This window comes from Elephas maximus, chromosome 22 (assembly GCF_024166365.1).
Source record: "Elephas maximus indicus isolate mEleMax1 chromosome 22, mEleMax1 primary haplotype, whole genome shotgun sequence".
NCBI classification, from domain to species: Eukaryota; Metazoa; Chordata; class Mammalia; order Proboscidea; family Elephantidae; genus Elephas; species Elephas maximus.
Window position 1 is genome coordinate 14,468,920 of NC_064840.1, and position 24,174 is coordinate 14,493,093.

The 24,174-nt window shown below is 45.3% G+C and overlaps 1 protein-coding gene and 1 non-coding gene across 3 annotated transcripts in view; both read left to right on the forward strand.

Moving 5' to 3' along the window:
* The first annotated feature begins 105 nt into the window (after nt 1–105).
* RNFT2 (ring finger protein, transmembrane 2) overlaps nt 106–24,174 on the forward strand; it is a 72,497-nt gene continuing 48,428 nt past the window's right edge. Inside the window, exons 1-6 of one of the 2 annotated variants that reach the window (XM_049866532.1) lie at nt 106–239; nt 2,500–2,693; nt 3,215–3,273; nt 7,870–8,354; nt 11,057–11,133; nt 14,830–14,930. In XM_049866532.1, coding sequence (XP_049722489.1) covers nt 2,670–2,693; nt 3,215–3,273; nt 7,870–8,354; nt 11,057–11,133; nt 14,830–14,930 — 746 coding nt within the window. In that variant the 5' untranslated portion in view covers nt 106–239; nt 2,500–2,669. The remainder of the gene's footprint in view (nt 240–2,499; nt 2,694–3,214; nt 3,274–7,869; nt 8,355–11,056; nt 11,134–14,829; nt 14,931–24,174) is intronic. The other variant, XM_049866531.1, reaches the window with a different exon arrangement.
* LOC126066182 (small nucleolar RNA SNORA15) lies at nt 17,978–18,118 on the forward strand. Its single transcript, XR_007515034.1, has one exon. It is a non-coding gene; the product is annotated as a small nucleolar RNA SNORA15 (small nucleolar RNA).

Genomic DNA, 24,174 nt, shown 5'->3' on the forward strand with positions numbered 1-24,174 from the left:
ACTGGTCCCTGAGGAGGGGCGGCCTCCTATTGGCTATAGCCCGGGAAAGGGGGCGGGCAATCGTGTGCGTAAGGCCGGAGTGGCTGTACTCGGGTTCTATCTCAAACCGAGGCAACCCTGAGAAAGAGCTGAACTGGAGGCCGGAAGTACTCGGAAGTCACGTGCTTCCCGCGGCGCGTGAGTGATTGGCTTGACGAGACGTGAACGATGCTGCTGTGATTGCTGAATTGTCTGGGCAGGTAAAAAAGAGAACCGGGTTTTTTTTTTCCCCCCCCGAACGTTCGGTGTAATCTCCTGCCCTTGCAGCTCTAGAGCGTTCTGCGCTGTGCTTTGGTAGCGGGAATGAGAAACGCTCGCGACGTTGTATCCGACGTGCACCTGTCTGCTTCCAATTCAAGTAATGCAGAAGTCCTTCCCTTGCATGTGTTTAGGTGCAGCCTTGTAGCGGCCCGGGGATGCAACGTTAAACATCGCATGCACAAAAAGTCTTGATGTAATTTTTCATAGGGATGAGGTATGATTTATGAAGCAAAGGGTTAAAAAGCGTTTCATTCTGTCATTCAGATGCATCCCACATGCAAAAAATACATTCCACAATTTGATGTTGGAATAATTATGTACGGCCTAATTCCAACGGAGAATCTGAAACCCTTTCGAAAGCTAGCATCTGAAAGTAGAAGCTGGGGCATTTGATTTAGGAAGCTTTGTCAGATTTATGGATGGAACCTCAGACCACTGTATTTTTTTGCCAAGAGGATTTGCAGGTGATGAGGAATAATTGGGGTGGGGTGGGCATTAAGCTGAGTTTTGCAGGCTCTTGAAAAATATTTATGTAATGACCCATTTCTCAGCTAGTTTTCTAGGCGAGAAGAGGCTTAAGTGGTGCTGCTCCCTCAAAAAGGCTGATCAGGGTTAGGATTAAACAGAATTAAACAGCCAATAATGGTGCCCTGAAAGGAGCCCTGGTGGCACAGTGGTTAAGTGTTTGGCTTCTAACCAAAAGGTTGGAGGTTGGAACTCACCAGCCGCTCCATGGGAGAAAGATGTGGCAGTCTGCTTCCATAAGGATTACAGCCTTGGGAACCCTGCGAGGCAGTTCTACTCTGTCCTGTAGGGTAACTCTTAATTGGAATCGACTCAACACAATGGGATTTTTTTAATGGTGCCCTGAACTGAGGATCAGATACCATCTTTGGTTCTGGTACAAAAAAATATCCAAGGATGCTAAACCTATGTATGGAAAATATATGGCCTTTTTTTCTTCCCTACGGTGAAAGAGCTATTCATAAGGTTTTCCTATGCATGTGAAAGCTGGACGATGAATAAAGACCGAAGAACAATTGATGCCTTTGAATTGTGGTGTTGGAAAAGAACACTGAATATACTATGTGCTGCCAAAAGAATAAACAAATCTGTCTTGGAAGAAGTACAACCAGATTGCGCCCTAGAAGCAAGGATGGTGAGACTACTACGTCTCACATACTTTGGATATGTTGTCAGGAGGGATCAGACCCTGGAGAAGGACACCATACTTGGTAAAGTAGAGGGTCAGCAAAAAAGAGGAAGACCCTCAATGAGATGGATTGACACAGTGGCTGCAACACTGGGCTTAAGCATAAAAACGATTGTGAGGATGGCTCAGGATTGGGCAGTGTTTTGTTTTCTTGTACATAGCGCTGCTATAAGTTAGAACCGACTGGATGGCACCTAACAACAACAACCGTGGTGAAAGGGGTGGAGGGAATAGGAATCTAGGAAAAGGTAACTGGGAAACCTATAAATGTATTCATTGAATAAATCCTTGCTGAGTGCTACTCTGTGCCAGACCGTGTTCTAGATGCTGAGGTAGAGCGGCCCATGAAGCAGACAGGATCCCTGCTTTTATGATGTTTACATTCTAAGGGAGACAGATCAGAAACAATTAAGCAAGTGTGTAAATAAATAACAAAGCAGGGCAATTTTAAGAGGGATCCTGAGGTGAGAGGACACTGGGAGGAGGTGCCATTTGACCTGAGGGAGCTAGCCATGCAACATTCACAGGGAAAGGCATTCCAGGGAGAGGGAACAGCAAGCACAAAGGCCCTGAGGCAGGGACAAGCTGGCGTGTTGAAGGAACAGAAAGGTCAGTATGGCCGGGGCGGGGGGCAGTGGCAGAAGGGTAGAGTGCAGAGAAATGAGGTTGGGAACATAGATGAGGGCATATCAGGTACAACCTGTAGTCATGGATTTTAATCTGAGCTTGGATTTTATTCTTATCTCATTGACAAGCTATTGGAGGCTCCAATGCATGTTTTGTGTATTTCCCAATCAGAACACATAGTTTGACAATAGGATGAAACACATGAAGGTCATAACTGTCCTCAAGAGTCCACAGAGGGGCCAATGAGAGGCTAAGGAGACATGTTGAGCAGAAGGAATGATCTGCTTGTAGCTACTCATGATGTTCCAAGACTTACGAGTACTGGTGTCCTCAAGGTGTCCCATGGACTGTTCACGCAGGTATCTGTCCCATCCAGGGTCTGCAGTCTTGCAAGCTCCCCTGACCTGTGCATCCCTCTGGAGAGAAAAAGGAGGTGGAGGCCTGCTCTCTCTGGGATCCTGGGATCACAACCCCACCAGGAGCCCTGAATGCCCACCCCAGGTGTCGTCAACATGGAGTTCTGAAGTCCATGTGGCTCCTCACAGTGAACCAGGTGATGTGTCTCCATTAGCACTCACGTCTCCATTACCACTTTATTAAATGTGAGAAGGGAAGGAAGCTTTGGGGTCAGCCACTCCACCCTTTCCTGTTTAACAGTGGAGAATCTGAGGGCCAGAGAGCCTACTGATTTGTTCAGGGGTACATAGCAAGTTCAGGGCAGCATCCGTCCCAAACCCATGTCTCCTGACTCCCAGTCATTCACTGCTCACTTGACCACCTCCAGCCCCTTCTTCAACTGCTGCCTGATTCACTCCTTTCTCCATTCACCTTCCCTTCAGACCCCTCTCTGGGTCTCTTCATCCTCATCTGTGAAATGGGCTGACAATTCCGTCCTCATAGGATTGAACGTTGAATTGAGGGCTGAATGGCTTAAAAGACCAAAATGTGGCTTTGAAAATGTATATGTACTCTAGGAATGTGAAGTATGATTATTACCGCCCTATGATTACCATAGCAACCTGACAGGCAATGGGAGCGATTGGAAACTGGCTCACGCCCTGTGTTGGCTTTCAGGTGTTAAGGAAAATGCAGAGGCGCCACAGCAGCAACACGGATAACATTCCACCTGAAAGGTAGGCTCCCCGCATATTGGTGCCATCAGGGAGCACTGGGCTTCGTATGGTGAGGGGGACAGCCCAGAATCACCCAGGGGAAGCCAATTACCTAAAGTCACACAGGCAGGAAATGGCAGGGCGGAGATATGGGCCCAGTCCATTGGCCCCCCGAAGTCTGTGCTTTGAGCCAGCCATATTTCAGCTACGGTTCAATCCTGCTCTCCTCTCCTGGGCTGCCTCAAGCTCCAGCCCTTAAATGAAAAAGTTGGAAACACAGCCTCTGCCCCTAAGGAATATTCTTTCTTGGTGAGGCTGAAATCTCAGCTGCATGCTGGGCAGAGGCCCAGGGAAGGCAGGCCAGCTATAAAAAGCCCCTTGGTGGGCAGAGTATCCCCTGAGAATACCCAAGGTCCCCAGAGCCCAGTGAACTCAGAGTGCTGGCAAGTTCAAGGAGGGTGGGAGGGCTTTCTAGGGCCCCATGGGACAGCAGGTGAGAGAGGATAGTCCCCACATGGGCCAACATGGGCACCTGCCAGGATTTCTGCTTTCTGATCAGCTTCTTGAAGTGCAGAAAAAGCTCAAGGACCCTTGAGGATTATAGCCATGGTGTTGGTTGTTGTTGTCACTATTAATACTATTATTATTATTATCCAGAACCCAAAGGAGTTGGACCACACACTTCCTGGCTCCAAAAGCCAGCAGGGACAGGGCACCCAGGGAATGAGTAGCTGTCTTCAACAAGTACCCTACCTTGTACAATGTTTATGAAAACTTAACCCTAGGTCAAGTTTTCAAAGCCAAAGGAACCAGCCCTGAGATTTCTCCAGACTGGTGTTGCCTCTACTGTTTAACAGGGGTTCTGCAAGATATTAATAGGCTTTCCATGAAAAAAAAAAAAAGGTAGTAATTCCATGATCAAATAAGTTTGAGAAACACTGGATTGAAACAAAGCTAGTTTTTTCAACTGCAGGCCTTCTCAGAGCCTTTAGTTTGCTCATTCATTCATTCTCTCAAATAATATTTATTAAGCATTCTGTGTGTGCTGCCCTGGTGGCGCAGTGACTAAGAAGTTGACTGCTAAAAAAAAAAAAAAACTTGGCTGCTAACCAAAAGGTCAGCAGTTTGTATCCACCAGCCGCTACTTGGAAACCCTGCAGAATAGTTCTGCTCCGTCCTGTAGGGTCGCTCTAAGTCGGAATCAACTCAATGGCAGTGGTCTTTGGTCCCCTGGAGCAAGGCCTAGGCTAACGCAGTGGCGGAGGACTTGAAAGAAATATAAATGCCTGGGCCCACACTCTAAGATTTTGGTTCAGCTGGTCTACAGTGGGGCCGGGCACCTGTATTTTTTCTAAAGCTCCCCTGAGTGATGATAGTGTGCGGCCAGTATTGGGAAAGGTTGATAGGAGTAGAAGAAGAGATAAGCAGTAAAACGATTGCTGTGGTCAATCCCATGCAGGTGAGGTTAGGGTATCAGTTTCCTAACTACTGTAGGAAATTACCACACACTGGATGATTTAAAGAGAGCCCTGGTGGCACATTGGTTAAAAGCTCTTGGCTGCTAACTGAGAGATCAGCAGTTCGAACCCACCAGCTGCACAACGGGAGAAAGACGTGGCAGTCTGCTTCCATAAAAGTTTACAGCCTTGGAAACCCTAGTGGGTAGCTCTACTCTACCTGATAGGGTCACTGCAAGTTGGAATCAACTCGTCAGCAGTGGGTTTGGTTTAGTTTTTGAGTGATTTAAAACAATAGAATTTATTCTCTTACCATCTGGAGACTAGAAGTTCAACTTCAAGGCCATACTCTCCCTGAAGGCTCTAGGCGAGAATCTCTTCCGTGCTTTTCTCTGAGCTTCTGGTGTTGCCAGCATTGTTTGGCTTGTAGATGCATCACTCCAGTCTCTGCCTCCATTGTCACATGGCTTTCTCCTTATGTATCTGCCTGTGTCTTCTCTCCTCTCCTTATAAGGACACCAGTCATATTGGATTAGGGCCACCCTAGTGACCTCATCTTAACTTGGTTACTTCTGCAAAGACCCTGTTTCCAAGTCAGGTCACATTCAGAGGTACAGGAGTTTAGAACGTTAGCACGTTAGCATTTTTTTGGGGGGGATATAATTCAACATATAACAAGGTGCAACATGAACACGGAGCAGGGGGCTTGGCATTGTCTGGGAGGTAGGGGAGGCTCCACCTGGGAAGAAAGATTTTAGCTGAAATCTGATCAATGAGCTAAAGTTACACAGATGAGGTGGGGTGGAGATGGCAGCCAGTGCAAAGGCCCTACAGAAGGAAGCACTTGAGTAGTGAGAAAGAGGCACATGGTGAGGTTGGAGTTTACAGCTGGATCATAAACTCTGGCAAGTGCATCTGTCTGAGCCTCAGTTTCTTTATCTGTAAAGTGGGGGTTGATTTGGGCTGCAGCAAGCAGTCTAGAATGGGCAGCCCTGGAAGAATAGTGAAATGATCGCATATGTGTTTTTTAAAAACGCAGCCTGGTTTCTGAGTGAAAAATAGATTATACAGGGTCAAGTGTGAAAGTGGTATAAAACCTTCTCTGGAGCCTCCTTCCTGCTGGCATTTTTTGACTAGAAGATACGGGGCATACATTTATTAAGCACCCACTGTGTGCCCCAGGACTGAGTCCGGAGGAGAAACGAAACTCAGCTCTTGTTTTCAGTAAGCTCAGGGTATATTTGGAGTGTCATAGGATCTGTGGAGGTGCCTTGGGGGCTCTTTGCCCCTCACATACATACACACATCAAGCACTTATATCTGTTGTGTAGATTGAGTTTCCACATCATGATTCTATTTGAGAAGAAGTCCAAGAGAAGAGAGATGGTATCCAGAACCTTTGGACAGGGTGTCCCTGAGAAACTATACCCAGTTTGGGGCTCTCTGTTCCCAGAAGGGAAACCCTGGTGGCATAGTGGTTAAGTGCTACGGCTGCTAACTAAAGTTCAAATCTGCCAGGCGCTCCTTGGAAACTCTACGGGGCAGTTCTGCTCTGTCCTGTAGGGTCGCTATGAGTCAGAATCAACTTGATGGGAATGGGTTTGGTTTTTTTGGGGTTTTGGTTCCCAGAGGTGTGACCCCAAGCTCTCTGTTCCTCCAGCAGTGGCTCTGAAAGGGCCACTGAACCCTTTGCCTGATTCCGACACCAGAGGCCTGAAGTCTTCCATAAGGACTAGAGATGATTATTGAGCACTTACTGTCTACCAGGTACAATGCAAGGGGTGTTTTTAAATGTGATCCCGCCACAGGAATCATTCTTTGCATGAATGAGGTTCCTGCTGAGGAAACTGAGTGCAGGGCTGTTAAGGCCTCTGGAAAGGATGGAGCTGGGGTTTGAATATGGGCCTCTTTGTTAAGTCTTCTTCCCATTAAAATCTAAATCTGCTGCCGTCGAGTCAATTCCAACTCATAGTGACGCTGTAAGACAGAGTAGAACAGCCCCATAGGGTTTCCAAGGAGCGCCAGGTGAATTCAAACTGCCGACGTTTTGGTTAGCAGCCATAGCTCTTAACCACTGCGCAACCAGGTTTCCCATTACAATCTACTGCCCCCCAAATACCACCTATGGCCAAGGCTGAACTCCCTTGGGAACTGGGAGCCGTTGAACTTGATTCTAGAGCCAGGGCCATTGAGTTCTGAGGTTATTCTAGAGTCGTAGAATTCTGTGCTTCCTATTCAGTAAAGTATGGTGGTTAAGATGTGGACTCTAGAGTTAGTCTGCCTGGGTTCGAGTCTCCCTTAAAGCATTGATTACCAGCTGTACCACTCTGGGCAAGTTACCTATTTCTTTGTGCCTAAGTTTCTTTATTTTTTTTTTAATTGTACTTCGGTTGAGGGTTTACAGAGCAAACTAGTTTCTCATTAAACAATTAATAAACATTGTTTCATGACGTTGGTTGCAAACCGCACGACATGTCAACACTCTCCTCTTCTCAACCTTGGGCTCCCTGTTACCAGCTTTTCTGTCCCCTTCTGCCTTCTAGTCCTTGCCCCTGAGCTGGTGTGCCTATTTAGTCTCGTTTCATTTTATGGGCCTGTCTGATCTTTGGCTGAAGGGTGAACCTCAGGAGTGACTTCATTACTGAGCTTAAGTGTGTCCAGGGGCCGTACTCTCAGGGTGTGCCTCAATTTCTTAATCCGTAAAATAAGGATATTATTACTAGGGGTCCCTGGGTGGCGCACATGGTTAAATGCTAACCAAAAGGTTGGAGATTTCAGTCCACCCAGAGGTGCCTCAGAAGAAAGACTTGGTGATTTACTTCCGAAAGGCCACAGCCGTAGAAAACCCAGGGAACACCGTTCTAATGTGATACTGATGGGGCCATCGTGAGTGGGAGTTGACACAGTAGCGGTTAGTTTCTATATTATTATTACATTATTGTTGTTATTATTACCAACCCACAGGGTTAATAGGAGGATTTAATGATTTTGTTAGGCAGAGCACTTAGAAAAGTATCTGGCACATAAGAAGTTTTCAATAAAGGTTATGACCCTATTTCTGTCATTGCTGATACTGTTGTTTGCTCCCAGTCTTCCACTGGAATGGTGTCTATTTTTCTATCTGCCTGACTTGGTGGGTTTTCTCTCCCCCTGCCCCCAGAAACCGCAGTCAAGCGCTCAGCTCCGAGGCGAGTGTGGATGAAGGTGGCGTCTTTGAAAGTCTGAAGGCAGAAACCACCTCTCCCCCAGCACTCTTCTCGGGCTTAACTGGCTTAACCGGCCTCCCCACAGGCAGCATCCCTGCCAACCCCTTCCCGTCCAGTCTGGTGCTGGGGTCCTCGGCCAGTGGCGGAGACGTGTTCATCCAGATGCCGGCCTCCAGGGAGGAGGCCGGGGACCGGGGGCAGGGGGGTGCCTACCACCACCGCCAGCCCCCGCACCACTTCCACCACGGCCACCGCGGGAGCTCGCTGCTGCAGCACGTGGGCGGGGACCACCGTGGGCACTCAGAAGAGGGGAACGATGACCAGCCCGGGACGCCCGCCCCTGCCCTGTCAGAGCTAAAGGCTGTCATCTGCTGGCTTCAGAAAGGGCTTCCATTTATCCTGATTCTCCTGGCCAAAGTCTGCTTCCAGCATAAGCTGGGTGAGTGCCTGGGTGTGGTTAGCCTGGGGCATCACCTGGAACCTGTGAATCCGGGCCAGGTGAAGGCTGTAAAGGCAGACGGCATTAAAAAAAAAAGTTGCCCTGGAATCAATTCTGACTCATAGCAACCCCACAGGGTTTCCAAGACCTTTGGGTTAGCAGCTGAGCTCTTAGCCACTGTGCCACCAGGGCTCTGACGTGGTGCATAGTGCTTAAAAACCCAAAAAACCAAACCCATTGCCGTCAAGTCAGTCCCAACTCACAGATACACTATAGGGCAGGGTAGAACTGCCCCATAGGGTCTCCGAGGCTGTAATCTTTATGGAGGCCGACTGCCACATCTTTCTCCTTTGGAGCAGCTGGTAAGTTCAAACCACTGACCTTTCAGTTAGCAGCTGAGCACTTTAACCACTGTGCCACCAGGGCTCCTTTTGCATAGTGGTGTGGCATTCTAAGTCAGACCTGGGTTCAAATCCTGACGGATGAGCTGTGTGACTTTGGGCAAGTAACTTGCCTTCTCTGAGCCTCAGTTTTATCATCTGTCTGGAAGTGGTAATGATAGAAATGTCCTCAGATGGTTGGTTGGTGTGAAGCAGTATAGTAAATAAGGTCTGAATCCTGGCTCTGCCTCTCCCTAGCTGTGTGGCTCTACGTAAGTTATTTAACCTCTCTGCGCCTTGGTTCCATCATTTATAAAACGGGGATTCTAATAGTACATATTTCAGAGAATTGCAGTGAGGTTTAAATGAGTTAATACTTGTAAAGCACTTAGGACGGTGCCTGCAAGTAGTAAGTGCTGTGTAAGTGTAGATTATTATTTTTATTGTATCTTTTGGAGTCCCTGGGTGGCATAAACAATTACACGCTTGATATTTATCATGAAGACGTAAAATACTTAGCAAAGAAACGCACATAGCACCAAACCAAACTTGTTGCCATCGAGATAATTCCAACTCATAGCAGCCGTATAGGACAGTAGAACTGCCTCTAGGGCTCCAAGGGGCAGCTGGTGGATTCGAACTGCTGACCTTTTGGTTAACAGCTAAGTGCTTAACCACTGCACGACCAGGGCTCCAGTACATAGCAACTGCTCAATAGGTATCACCTATTATTGTTAGGAAATAAGGTAATGATTCATAAAGTACTTAGCCTAGTACCTAGCTCGTACTTAACATTCAATAAACGATGGGTGTTCTACCGTTATTATTACGGTTATTTCTTTTTGTTTTGTGGTCACGATGCTGCTGTGCCCCAAAGGAATTCTCAAAGTGGTTGTATTTGTCTTATGGTAGGAAATACCGCGTAGCCTACTGCCTGCCATAAGAAAATATCCAGAGGAGATTAGGCTTATTTGTCCCCCAAATCACCAGCCAACTCAAAGCACCCCACGTTTCTTGGGGGGGCGTGCTACTGGATGAACTCATTTTCTAGTCCTGGAAATGGAAGTGACCATGCCCCACCTTCTCTTGAATTTCGGCATACGCACAGCTAAGTTTTGTTCTTGAGTGTGGTTGTTTTCTTCTTCACTTGGCAATTTTTTTTTTAATCAAATAGGAGAGTAGAAGGAGAGATTGTGACATTAACTAGTTTTGATTTTCTATGTATCCAGTGAAGAAACGCACCATCTCTTACAAAGCCGATTTGGGGAAATACCTGGAGTCCGTATACTGTGAAAAAAGTAAAAGCTGGCTCCGAGCATGATATTTAATTTTTTTTACTGAGCAGCATGACAGCTTCAGCGTATTGTATAAAATGTGAATCCTGTCTACGGGAACCAAAAGTAGGATGTGAAAATCACTCAACCCACTGGTTGCCATCAAGTCAGCTCCAACTCGTGGCAACCCCCTGTATAGCAGAATAGAACTCTGCTCCATAAGATTTTTTGAAAGCAGATTGCCAGACCTTTCTTCCAAGGTACCTTTGGGTGGACTTGACTTGCCAACCTTTCAATTAGTAGCTGAGCATATTAGCTGCTTGCACCACCCAGGGACTCCATAAAAATCACTACTCAGGGAAAACTCCAGGATTCCAGCTTGGCAAAGCTTGGGAACAATGAAATGAAATACAGAAAAAAATTCAAGTATGTCTCCCTGCTGCCTGGATGATATTTACCTGTCAGCTTGGAAACTTTTTCTCCTTTAACATTACACTTTAATTCTTTATGGTGTTGCCGTCTTCTTTGTGTGCTTTTATTACAAACACGTATTTTGGGTTCTTTTTAACAGTGAAATGATATAGATACCATTTACTAAAGCTAGAGATAATACAATTTAGACATTATCACTTCAAAGTGCCTGCTGTTGTTATTCTGCCCATTTTACAGATGAGGAAACGGGCTTAGAAAGGTGCGGTGTCCTGCCCAAGCTCACACACAGAAGAAGTGGCAGAGCCTGGGTTTGAGCCCAGGTCTACAGAGCCCATAGTCCTATAGTGCAGTAAAATGCCCCACAGTGGCCTAAATTCCATCCCTAAATCAGATGCCTATCCTCAGAGTGGGTCAGGGTTCCCAGTCGTCTACATGGCAGCCCAAACCCTCCAGAAGTGGGATTTTCCCTCTTCTGTGAGTTTTTTTTGTGTGAGTAGCCTGTATGCTCCGAGGGCACCAGGGATGGGTCTTTTTTAACTTTGCTCACAGGCCCTCACAGGCCCAGTGCCAAGCCTGATGATAAGTCAGTATTGTTGGACCCTCCTCTATCCCGCAGGCATTGCTGTGTGCATTGGGATGGCCAGTACCTTCGCCTACGCCAACTCTACGCTCCGAGAACAGGTCTCGCTGAAGGTGAGTCACCTGGTGTATTAGTCTTCTGTGGCTGCTACAAAAAATGATCACATACTTAGTGGATTAAAACAGCACAAATTCATTACCTTACCCTTCTGTAGATCAGAAGTCCAAAATGGGTCTAAAATCAAGGGATCAGGATATTACTTTCTAGAGGCTCCAGGGGAAAATCTGTTTCCTTGCCTTTTCCAGCTTCTAGAGGCCTCCTACATTCCTTGGCTTATGGCCCCTTCCTCCATCTTCAAAGCAACAGCATTGCTTCTCTCTAACTATTCACCCAATGTCACATTTCCCTCTGACTCTCTTCTGCCTCCCCCTTTCACTTTCAAGGGCTCTTATGATCACATTCGGTGCACCTAGGTAATCAAGAATAATCCCCCCTTTTTTTTAAGGTCAGCTGAATCACAACCTTAATGCTGTCTGCCGTCTTGATTCTCCATTGCCATGGAACTTAACGTATTCACAGATTGCCGGGATTAGGATGTGGACATCTTTGGTGACCATTCTTCTGCCAGCCACCTGTGGGCAGATCCCCAGAAATGCCATCCTTCTCCTGCAGCCCCCAGGAGCAGTGTATCCTCTGTGTGCTCCTGGCCCAGTCCCTTTCACCCTTCTGGCATTCAGTCTGTTAGCTCAATTCCAACCCACCTTCACAGTGAAGACCGTTCCACTGGTGCTACTGGGTTTCACCACCATCATCGTGAGTCCGCTGTAAGATTGGCTTTTTAGTGACTATTTGCCTAGCACAAGTCTAAGCCCACTGCATATGTCATCTTGCCAGTTCATCAGTAAACAATGGCTCAGAGACACCAAGTTCTTTGTCTGAGGTCACACAGCCAGTGTAGGTGGTGGCCTCAGCATTTGAACCCAGATGGTTGACCCAGAGCCTATGCCCATCCTGGGTTGAAATCCCAGTTCCTCCACCCACTGTGAGCTTTTGAACAGATTACCTTGGTAACCTCAGCCTCCGGTTGCTGCCTCAGATGAAGGGTCTTTTCGTGCTAACATCATAGACCCATTGAGAGGACTGGATGAGATTGTGCATGGAAGGTATTTAGCACAGGAAACATTTAATGGCAGTTTTTTTTTTTTTTCATATATTTTTTACACTTATGATTTCTACTGCACATGGGATCTCATAGTGATTGTCCTCACCTTTGACCTTTCTCTGTGCCCTCTGCTTTCTCAAAATTGCTTTAGGCTTCCCTGAGGCATAGAGGACAGCTTAGCCTCCATTTGACCCATGAGCACCTTGAGGTCCACAATTGGGACTGGAGCCAGAGGTTCTTCTTGACCCTTAGTCTCATCCACTTCATTTAAACTCCTGCTGCTGTTGTTAAAACAGCAGGTAAACTCAGTACCACAGTGGGAGGCTTTGGAGGCTGGCTCCCTCTCAAAGGCAATAAGACCCAGATGGGGCCTTGAGTTGAATTTTAGGGGCCTAGAGTATTTTTTTTTTAGAGTGTGCCTGGATCCGTGGGCAGGCTTCTAGGAGTCCTGGAACCCTATGAAGCTACACGTGGCGTTTTGCCTGAATGCGTGTATTTCCTGTGAAAGAGGCTCCATGTGACTGTCAGAAAGCTTAGGAATCTCAGTTTCTTACTAGACAGCTACCCCCTTTGTCCTTCAGAGTGTAACTGCTCAGAGCATGGCTTCTGCCCCCTTTCTGCTCCACCGTTGATCTGGATTTACCGAGAATTAAACTGGAGTCTGTTATTTATTGGGGTAAAAAGGACTGCCAAGTGGATTAATCCCATTGATAAATAAGAGCAGTTGGTTTGTTTGAGGTGGTTTCTAGGGTCGTTGACCTTGAATGCTCCTGGAATAATGGGTAGATGGAGATGCACCATTTATTTTGTCCACTCTGTGGACATGTGTATCATAACAGCACGTGGGGCACTGGGCTGTGTCTGGAGACAGTGCGTATTGAGCATTTACTGAGACCACAGGCAAGGTTACACTGGGAAGGTTATGACCTCATCTTATCCCAGCCCTGCAGCCACCCTGGTCCAGGAAAAGATGCAGGTTTGAGCATTAGCAGCAGAGGGGTCTGTGTCTGTCTGCCAGGGTACACACGCTCTGCTCTGTACCTCCTCCGAACATTTCCAAGGATTTGCTCTCAGGCCGAGAAGCTACTATGAAATGACAAATTGAGAAAGGTTTCCCGTTTCTCTTTCTGAAAGTAAACAGAAATGAGGATGGAGAAAGATACTTGGGGCTGGATTGTGAAGGGCTTTAATGGTCAAGGTGTATGAGTTTGAATTCCATCCTATAAATACGGCTCTGCAATGAACAACCAGCCCTGGGGAGTGTCCCAGAAGTCCATTCCAGGAAAAGTTAGAGCAGATGTTTCTAACCAGTAGATCTGAATCTACTGCTGGGTCATAAAGCCTTAACAATCAGACTTAGCATTTAGTGAGCCTGAAATATGTGTCTGTACCAGACTGAATGTTGTGAATTTCTGACTCACAGACAACTCGTACTTGTGCGTTAATGTTACGTAAATTCACCCTCACGTTGACACGCTTGAACCAACCCCCACTTGCAACAAATTCTTCATCACAATCACCTTCACTTGGTACACATGCAGCTTTTAAATCACTGAAAAGTCTTTGAGCCTTTTCTTGGACTAACCCAAACCCACTGCCATCGAGTCAATTCCAACTCACAGCATCCCTATAGGATGGAGTAGAACTGTCCCTCAGGGTTTCCAAGGCCATAAATCCTTACAGAAGCAGAAGGCCACATCTTTCTCCCACAGAGCAGCTGGTGGGTTCGAACTGCCGACCTTTTGGTTATCAGCTGAGTGCTTTAGCCACTGTACCACAAGGGCCCTTGTCTTGCACTAAGACCAAAACCAAACCAAACCCTTTGCCCTCGAGTTGATTCCGACTTGTAGCGACACTATAGGAGAGGGTAGAACTGCCCCATAGGGTTTCCAAGGAGTGGCTGGTGGGTTTGAGATGTCAACCTTTTAGTTAGCGGCCAAGCTCTTAACTATTGTGCCACCAGGGCAGGTAAGGCCAAATAAGAACCATATGCACCTGTTCTGATGTACCTACAAATTCTTGAAAACACACTTAGGAATGGATCTCATTCATAACTCAGGGACAGCCTGTAGAAATGTTAATCCTTAACAACACCCCATTTCCAAATGAGGACACTGGGGCTTAAAACATGTGCCCTTGAGCAACAGTTACTTAACCACTCTGTGCCTCAGTTCTTAGCAATAAATGTAAGTTAACAGATAGCTGTGTGCCAGCCAGTTTTCAGCATTTTATGTACACAAGTTCTCAGAACTCTGCAACGTAGCTACTAATATACCCATTTTGCAGATAAGAATAGGGAAATACAGAGAGTTTAAGTGGCTTGCCTGGGCTGCACAGTTCCCAGGTAGCAGACCGAGGGTTTCAACCTAGACTGTTCAGCTCCAGAGTCTGTGCTGCTAACCACAGTGCTTTCCTGCGTTTCTGGATAGTTCTCCATGAAGGTTTCCACCACTCTGTCAGCTTCTCTGTGACCACCCCTTGAGTTCAAGTGAAATGGAAAGATGCTCATGTCCTTCCATTCAGCATCAGCTCTGCCTTCTCCAAACCCTCAAGAAAGGAAAAAGTTGGTACTCATCACGGAACATTCTAGAGTGTTCTGCCATGGGTGCATTGCAGCTTTCCCACAGGTCTCTTGCTTTCTCTCCAGGAGAAGAGGTCGGTGCTGGTCATCTTGTGGATCTTGGCCTTTCTGGCGGGGAACACCCTGTATGTGCTCTACACCTTCAGTTCTCAGCAGCTATACAACAGGTCAGCAGGAGAGTTCCACTCCTACAATGGTGTGAAGGGGAGTCGGGGCTTGGTGGGCTTGGGACACCGAATCCCTTTACCTGAGAATGATGTAGCAGTAACTTTCAAATTCCTCCCTGTTATATACACACATATATCTAGAGCAGCACCCTCCAGTAGAAACACAATGTGAGCCAAATATGTAATTTTACATTTTCTAGTAACCACATTAAAAGTTTTTTTAAAGAAATAGGTGGAATTAATTTTAATAGTAGATTTTATTTCACTGGACGTACCCAAAATGTTATCATTCCAATAAGCAATCAATATAAAAAATTACTGAGATGTTTTACATTTTTTTATGTTAAGACTTTGCAACCTGATATTTTATACTTACAGAACGTGCCATTTCAGACTAGCTACATTTCAGTCCCCAGTATGGCTGGTGGCCTCCGTATTGGACAGTGCAGACCTAGAATATTTCTGGAAGGATGCATGGGAAACTTGGAACAGTAGCTGACCATGAGATGGGGACTATAGATCAGAAACTTACTTTTCACTGTGTAGCCTTTTGTCTCTTCAGTCTTTTTTCTTCCTTATGAATGTAATAGCTTTTAAAAATTATATTAATGTATATATATATATTTTTAGTCTATAAAGATACACACTTAAACAGAGGTTAGCGAACTACAGCCATCCACCTGTTTTTATAAATAAAGTTTTATTGGAACACAGCCATACCCATTCATTTACATGCTACTTTCCTGCTACAGTGGCAGAGTAGAGTCATAGCAACAGAGACCATATGGCCTACAAAGCCTAAAATATTTACACTCTGGCCCTTTCCAGAAAAAGTTTGCAGACCCCTAACCTAAAATATTAGTTATATTTCTCTAGGTGTTAGATAGGTGGGTTATTATTTTTTTGTAGTCATCTATATTTTATAGTTTTTTTGTAATTTTTTAGATAGGTGGGTTATTATTTTTTTGTAGTCATCTATATTTTATAGTTTTTTTGTAATGAATATGTATTTTTTCATAAAAATAATAGTGCTTTTTTTTTTAATTAGAGGGTAAAAATGTCTACTCATCTGGTTTGAGCTGGGCAGAAACAAGGGTACAGGGCTCTTGACCCAGTCATGTAACTTCTCAGGTGACTTATTACCGCAGCGTTCTGTGCAATGTGACAGGCGTGCGGCAAAACCAGAGAAATCAAATGGATCACTTAGCCCTGATTTAGCATAAACTTCCTTAAAATATCCCCATCACATTGGTAGCCCACCCCCTAGAAATTCTTTTGAAACAAGGAAGCTGCCCTCCTAGATCTGCCAGCGTTAACTAAGCAGGCAGGACCTCGCTCGCTCACTCACATAAGTGTGTTAAAAGGCCAAAAGTTGTCTTTACTAAGTTCTTTCAGGACTGTTGCTAGTCAGTTAGGAGTGAGTTTCCCCTGGTGCCCAGCGTAGTGCTTAGTTCATAGCATTTGCACTATTATATTTGTCAAATAAATAAATATATCAGAATTTTCTAATAACTATATTTTAGAGCTGTTTTAGGTTTATGGAAAATTGTGCAAAAAGTACAGAGAGTTCTCCTATTCCTTCTCCTGCCTGTGCACTGTTTCTCTTATTATTCCCTTGCATCTGTGTAGTATCTGTGTTATAACTGATGAACTGATATTGATATGGTATCACTAAGGTCCATAGTTTACCTTAGAGTTCACTCTTTGCATTGTATAGTCCTATGAGTGTTTACAAATGTCTGTCACTTCCACCTTTACAGTATCTAGAAGAATAGTTTCAGTGCCCTAAAAATACCTTATGCCCCACCTATTAATCCTTTTCCCTGCCCCCCGGAGCCCCTGGCAACTACTGATCTTTTCACCGTCTCCGTAGTTTTGCCTTTTCCGGAATGGCACATAGGTGGAATCGTACAGTATGTAGTTTTTTCTGATGGGATCCTTTCACCTAGCAATATGCATTTAAGGTTCATCTGTATCTTTTCTTAGTCTCTGAATTTTAAAATTAACTTTATTCTTCTAATTTCAAAAGTAGTTTATTTTTAATGGTAAAAAGTTGGAAAACACATAAAAAAAAACCCAAAATCATTTCCAATCCTATCACCCAACAAAAAACTAAAACCAAACCCAGTCCAAGGAGCACCTGGTGGATTCGAACTGCTAACCCTTTGGTTAGCAGCCATAGCACTTAACCACTACACCACCAGGGTTTCCAATCACCCAACAGAAACTCTTAATTTTTACGTATATGTGCATATTTGTTATGGAAGTTTTATCAGACAGAACATACCATTTAATAACCCTTTCTTTTTTATTTAGCAGTGTATTACTTTAAGTCAACAGGTAGCATTTATTGAAGCTTCCGCTGTGTGTGCCCAGAACTATATTAAGAAAACCTATCAAATAGGGCCCTTAGGGTTACTACTTTAGCCAGTCGGGCATTCTTTCTTTAGGCATTGCATGATCCAGGGGCTCAAACAATTCAAGAAAAGGTTAAGAAGAAGGCCTGAAAAAAAGACAGGAACCAGGGAAATTTCCGGAATTTGACAGCCAGAATTCATGGACATTCACTCTGATGTCCAGCTATTGGCATGATTTGATTTTTTTGCTGGCAGTCTCTATTTCTCCTTTGCAATTCAAGAGAAGAGCCCCTGATTGGCTTTTCGTAGGTCAGGGGTCTAGTCCTGGCCCAGACAGCTGTGGCAGGACAGGGCCACAGAGTCCAGTGGGGATGTAGGGGTTTTACCCGAGAATGGCTGTGGTGAGCGGTTTTCAGAGTAGAGAGGCACGGGTTGGGAAGACACCCCATGTTAGCTACTCCACAGAATCTGAGGGCTCTTTGCGGAAGGGTCCTAGGAGACCGAGGGGAAGTCACAGATCCATATCAAACAAAAAATAGCCCTGGTGGCACAGTGGTTACGACCTCAGTTGCTATCCAAAAGGTCAGCAGTTTGGATCCACCAGCCACTCCTTGGAAACCCCATGGGGCAGTTCTATTCTGTCTTATAGGGCTGCTCTGAGTCAGAATCAGCTAAGGGTTTTGGGTTAAGGCACCGCCGAATACTGTGTTCTTTTTATCAATAGTTTACACAGCCAGACACCGTGCAAAAGTACAGTCTTCTCTTTTAGGCAGTTATGGTGGCATGCTGAGTTTTTTCCATACCACGTCATTATTACAGGTGAATACAAATAAATTAACTAATACCAAGCTTAAGGAGCCCTGGTGGTGCGACGGTTAAGTGCTCAGCTGCTAACTGAAAGCTTGGCAGCTCCTACCCACCCAGCAGCTTCGTGGGAGAAAGACCTGGCGATTTGTTTCTGTAAAGAATACAGAAAGAATATAGAAAACCCTATGGGGGCAATTCTGCCCTGTCACGTAAGGTCTCTGAGTCGGAATCGGCTTAACGACACCTAACAACAACAACGGTAGTGCTGAGCTGGCAAGAGCTGCTTAAGTGCTCGTTAAATTGAACTGTTCTGCAAGTTAAATGTTAGCTGCTTGTACTACGGCTTTCAAATGCAATATTTACATTGCTATGGTCATAGTGAACCATGATTCTCAATAAATTAATGGCTTTTATTAAAAAAAAAAAAAAAATGGTTCCTAGACTTTGGGATTTCACAGACCATTAAAACATCCCCAAAACAAAGTCCAGGGGTCCACCATGTATACCAACATGTTCTTTTAATTAAGAACATCTTAAAAAAAATGATGATCCCCCCCCCACCATTATATCCTAAAAGAAAGGGATTTTAACACCAAAGGATTAATAAAGAGCAGTCCTTTAGGTGGAATAAATTTAGATTCATTTAAAAATATGTATGTTTGATTTGAATAGATGGAAGATTTACAATGAATTTGTATTACGATTCTAATTTTAAACTGTAATGAAGTAAAAAACCAGTATGTAATGGTGGGAAAAAAAAATATTAGGGAGTCACTGAGCTAGAGAATGTCACCAGGCTGGAGGTGCCCACTGCAGAAACCAGCAGGACTGTTGTGATTGAAAGAAGAGTTTCTTGTGGATGAGCTGGGGGCTGGGGGAAGAGAGAAAGAAGGAGGGGAAGAATGTCCGTCAGGGAGAGCCTCTAGGACAAGGTGAAACTCGAGCCAGGCTTTCTGATGATGTTCATCTGCCTTGAAAATGCACTTTGAGGAATGAACGGTTACCCTACCCTCTGAAGACCACCCCAAAAAAGCAATTTGGAGAGGCTGTTCCAAGGCATCAACACCCATCTCACATCCTGCATTAGTTATGTGGTTCCTGGTGGGGAGCAGAGGAGGTGCAGTTTCCCAGAACCTTCGGTAGATTTCCAGCTGAATGCTATTCTCTGGCCACGGTCAGGTTCACAGGCTCAGACCTCTGTGCCCTCGTCAAGCCAGGGCCGAATCAGACTGGCAGCACAGAGCGAGAGAGCCAGAGTGGCTGGAGAGAAACGGACCAGAGCAGACTCCTCTTCCTTACTGCTGTCTCAGATCTCAAATCTGGTTGCAGGTGATACCAACACCACCTTTTCTTATTTTGTCCTCCCAGTGACCAAGCAAGGTATCACTATGTGTATTTCCCAGGTGAAGAAACAGAGCCCTAGAGAAGCCAAGTACATGTTTTCAGAGTCACATGGCTCTGGACAGCAGAGCCAGCCACCCAACAGCCAACTCTGTCCAGAGCTTAGGGTCTTAACCACCATCTCTCATCAGAATCACCCAGAGAGTGTCTTGTAAAAATGTGTATTCCCAGGCCCCACCCCAGACCTAGTGAATCAGAATCTCTAGGGTGGGGCCCAGGAATCTGCCTTTTTTATGATGTTGCCTGGTCCCTCAAAGTGTTTGGATGTGTCTAGGAAAGTTCTATGCTTTCACTTTGGTCCAGTTGTGCTGACTTCCCCCGTATTGTGTGTCGTCCTCCCCTTCACCGAAGTTGACACTTGTCTGCTATCTACTGATTTCCATTCCCCCTACCTCTCCACCTCAGGTGATTCTGAGGCATGCGGAAGTTTGAGAACCTCTCAAGTGTTTTCTGGTTCTTAATTCTTGCTGTGCATTGGAAATTCTGTTTTAATTGGGCTGAGTTGGAATGGACATCAGCAGTTTTCAGAAACTTCCCTCTTGATTCACATGCACAGCTTGGGTTAAGAACCTCTGCTCTTTGCTCTAGAATTGGAAAGATTTGACACCACCTTGCTAACTATATTCTCAGAAAGGAGGATTTCAATCCCAGTGACATCATCAGAGAACTAGGTGTGGTTGGCTGCCCATCTCCTCTGGAAGTAGGGATGGTACCGTTGACACCCTTTTTTTCTCTTTTACTTGGAAGAATCCAACCCTTCTGGGCTGACTAAGACAGCACTAATCCCAGACCGACTCTGTCGAGCTTGAGTCTCCACCTTCTCCCATCCATGATCCCTTCCATACAGCACAATTGTATCAGTCAGGATCAGTTTTGCCATTGCTGCTATAACAAACTTCTACTTTCACAAACAATTGGACACTTGGCTACTAACTGAAAGGTTGGCAGTTTGAATCTACCCAGAGGTCCCTCAGAAAAAAGACCTGGCGATTTACTTCTAAAAGATCACAGCCATTGAAAATGTTATGAAGCAAAGTTTTACTCTGATACCCATGGGGTTGTCTTGAGTCAGAGTCAACTCAACAGCATTTGGGTAAAACAAAAAACTTTCTCATTAGTTTATTTCTTGCTCATTCACAACCCAATGCAGGTTGGACAGCCTTCCCCCATCTTTTAGCTATACCATCTGGAACATGTAGCCTCCAAGGTCACTTTGGCAGAGGAAGATAGGGAAGCAAGGACTCCCACAAGGGCTTTTAGGGGAACATCACTTCCTGGAAGTGGTGACTATCCCTTCTACCTACATCCCATTGGCCAGAACCCAATCACACAGCCCCAAATTAACTACAAGGGAAGCTGGGAAATGCTGTTGCTGCTGTTATGTGCAGTTGAGTGGAACTGCTCCATAGGGTTTTCTAGGCTGCAGTCTTTACAGGAGCAGATCGCCAAGTCTTCCCCCCATGGAATCACTAGAAGGATTCGAACCACCAACCTTTTGGTTAGCACCCAAGCACTTAACTGTTGCACCACCAGGGCTCCTTCTAGGAAATGTAGTCTTCGTCTATTCCCAGGAAGGGGGAACTGTGGTGAACACAGTTACCTGTGCCACAGGAATCCATTAGTTAATAGCAAACCAAAAGACCAAACCCATTGCCATCGAGTCGATTCCGACTCATAGCAACCCTAAAGGACAGAGTAGAACTGCCCCATAGAGTTTCCACGGAGCACCCGGTGGATTCTAACTGCTGACCTTTTGGTTAGCAGCCATAGCACTTAACTACTATGCCACCAGGCTTTTTGGTTAATAGAAGGAGTGTAAAATGATAATAACCTATCAACTGTGCCGACCTGACCAGGGTTAGCAGAAGAAACTTCTCAGACAGTTCCCAGGTTTGCTTAGTTTTACGTATGTTTTTTTCCCAACCAAAAACCCTTCCTTTCTTTGTTCCGCATCTTGACTGTGCTCCATACCTCTCTGAATCTGTTTGTACCACTGATTAGGGGGATTGTCTGTGGTGCTGCCTACTTGCATTCCTAAATTTGGTTTATACACCCATTTCTTATTAGGTGCCATCAAGTCAATTTTGACTTACAGCAATACCACGTGACGAAGCAGAGGTGCCCCATAGAGTTTCCTAGGCTGTAATCTTTATGGAAGCAGATTGCCAGGTCTTTCTTCCTTGGATCCATTGAGTAGGTTCAAACCTCCAACCTTTCTCTTTGCAGCTGAGCACTTAACTGTTGTACCACCAGGACTCCTTTTTTGGTGGCACCCTGCCATGTTTATAATACAGGGAGGGTTTGGTGGTCCTAGGTCCCTCTTTGGTCTGTGGTCGTGCCTTTCCCTGTGATAATCCCAGGCTAGCTGATTGACTTCCACAGTCGGCCCTCTCTGTTATCTTTCTATGATTGCAGCTAGATGGAGACCTGACTTACACTTTGTGTGTTTTATCTCAGAGGCATTGGTTGGTGTTAAATGCATTTATCAGGATTTTCTCTTTTCATCATTTTTGTGCTTTTCCTGTTAGTTTTTTTTTTTGGGGGGGTGCAAGGGTGTTTTTCCACAGGTTGATAATTGTATTTATTTTTAAAGTACTAGAAATTTAATTTAATCCTCTAGGAACTAAAAGATTTGACATCACCATCACTGTTATATTCCTAGAAAGGAGGATCTCCATCCCAATGACACTATCAGAGAACTATAATAACTTAATTAACTATGTAACTAATAACATACCAGTTATGAAAAAAACCAAACCCATTGCAGTTGAATTGATTCTGACTCACAGCAACCCTTCAGGAAACCATAGGGTTTCCAAGGCTGTAATCTTTATGGAAGCAGACTGCCACATCTTTCTCCCATGGAGTGGCTGGTGGGTTCAAACCACTGACCTTTCGATTTGCAGCTGAGCGCTTTAACCACTGTGCCACCAGGGCTCCTTACACCAGTCATATGAACTGATAAATATTTTATTGTCAGTTTTATTTCTCATTAGGTGCCACTGCCAGTAATTACAGTAATTAGTCATAAAATAATAATATTAATTATGGTACAGTTATGATGTGTCAAATGTTTCATACTTTATCAGAAACTTTCGATTGTCTTTTAACATTTCATTTTCCTAGTTAGCCTGTTCAAGTGGATAAGGTAAGAGTTAGCTTGCTTCTGGTTTCAGAAATGAGGAAACTAGGAACGACTGAAAGAGATTAAATTATCTGCCAAAGGTCACGAAGCTGGTAAGTGACGGGATTAAGAATCCCAGATGTTGGGGATTGGTCCCTGAATCCTGGGCAGATTCAGCCCCAGCCTTCCCTGGGCTGAGACTCATCAGGAAGGGCCTAGAAGTCCCCCAAGTATACTTTGCTCCTTGGGAGACAGCTAGAGCCTACGGGACCCCACCGACCTTACATGAATGGCCGCTCAGACTTGAAGGCAAGGAATCCCTCAGAGACAGAGCTGGGATGTGGGAAGGACACTGGTGGTTTTACAAGCGATTGCCTACCAACATAGATTTTTTTGCTAACATTTGCCTGCTAACGTTGTTTTTGCCCTGCTCTAGCTTTTTTAAGGTTTTTACTATAAATAGAAATGTATTGTTTTCTTTTTCTTTTTTCTAATAGAAATAGATATTTTTTAAAATAAAACAGAGGCCAGTGCATTCCTGTTATCGTTAGCTGCTGTCAAGTCAGTCCCCAACTCGCGGTGACCCAGTGTACAACAGAACGAAACGCTGCCTGGTCCTGCACCATCCCCATAATTGGTGTGAAACAGACTGTGGTGCTCCATAGGGTTTTTATTGGCTGAATTTTCAGAAGTAGATTGCCAGGCCTTTCTGCCCAGTCCATCTTAGCCTGGAAGCCCTGCTGAAACCTGTTTAGCACCATAGCAACATGCAAGCTTTTCCCTGACAGATGGGCGGTGGCTGCTCATGAGTTGCACTGGCCAGGAATCAAACCTGAGCCTCCTGCATGGAAGTGAGAATACTACCACTGAACTATCTCTGCCCGCCTCCCCTTGTACTCCTACCGTGCTACAATAAGGAGGCCTCACTTTGCACCCGTTTCAGACAGCCTGGCAGAGTACTTGCATAGCATTTAGAAAGCAGCTATTCTGTGCTGTGTATACTGTTCCCTGCTTTGGCGGAGACAGATGGGACTCAGTCTGGCCTCTGCTCAAAGCCACTAATCCAGTGAGAAGAGAGGAGAGGGGAACCCACACAGATTGAGTGCCGCTTCCAGTCCCAGCTCCACATTCTAGCTGAGACACCATGGGCAAGTCATTCCGCCTCTTAGTGCCCCAGTTTCCTTTACTCAGAATGGGACAGTCGTAGTACCTGCTTCATAGCATCTTTGGGAAAATGAAATGAGTTGAAATATATAAAGTGCAAGGAGCCAGGCTGCCATGGTGTAAGGTGCCAGAAACATTTAAGCTGCTGTTATTACAAATAACATCATCATCCTCAGAGGTGGTGGAGACCAGAGCTACTCGCAGTGTGGTCCATGGGCCAGCACCACGCTGAGAACTGTTTCTTGTCTGTCTGCAACGAGATAAGTACAGAAATTGAGCGCAAGTTTAACTTACCTGGTCACGGACAGGTAAAATGGGTTTCCACGCTCTAAGTAACACTGCTGTAGTATTAGGTCTGAGAGCCCTAACTGCAACCAAGATGCCTGGGCTC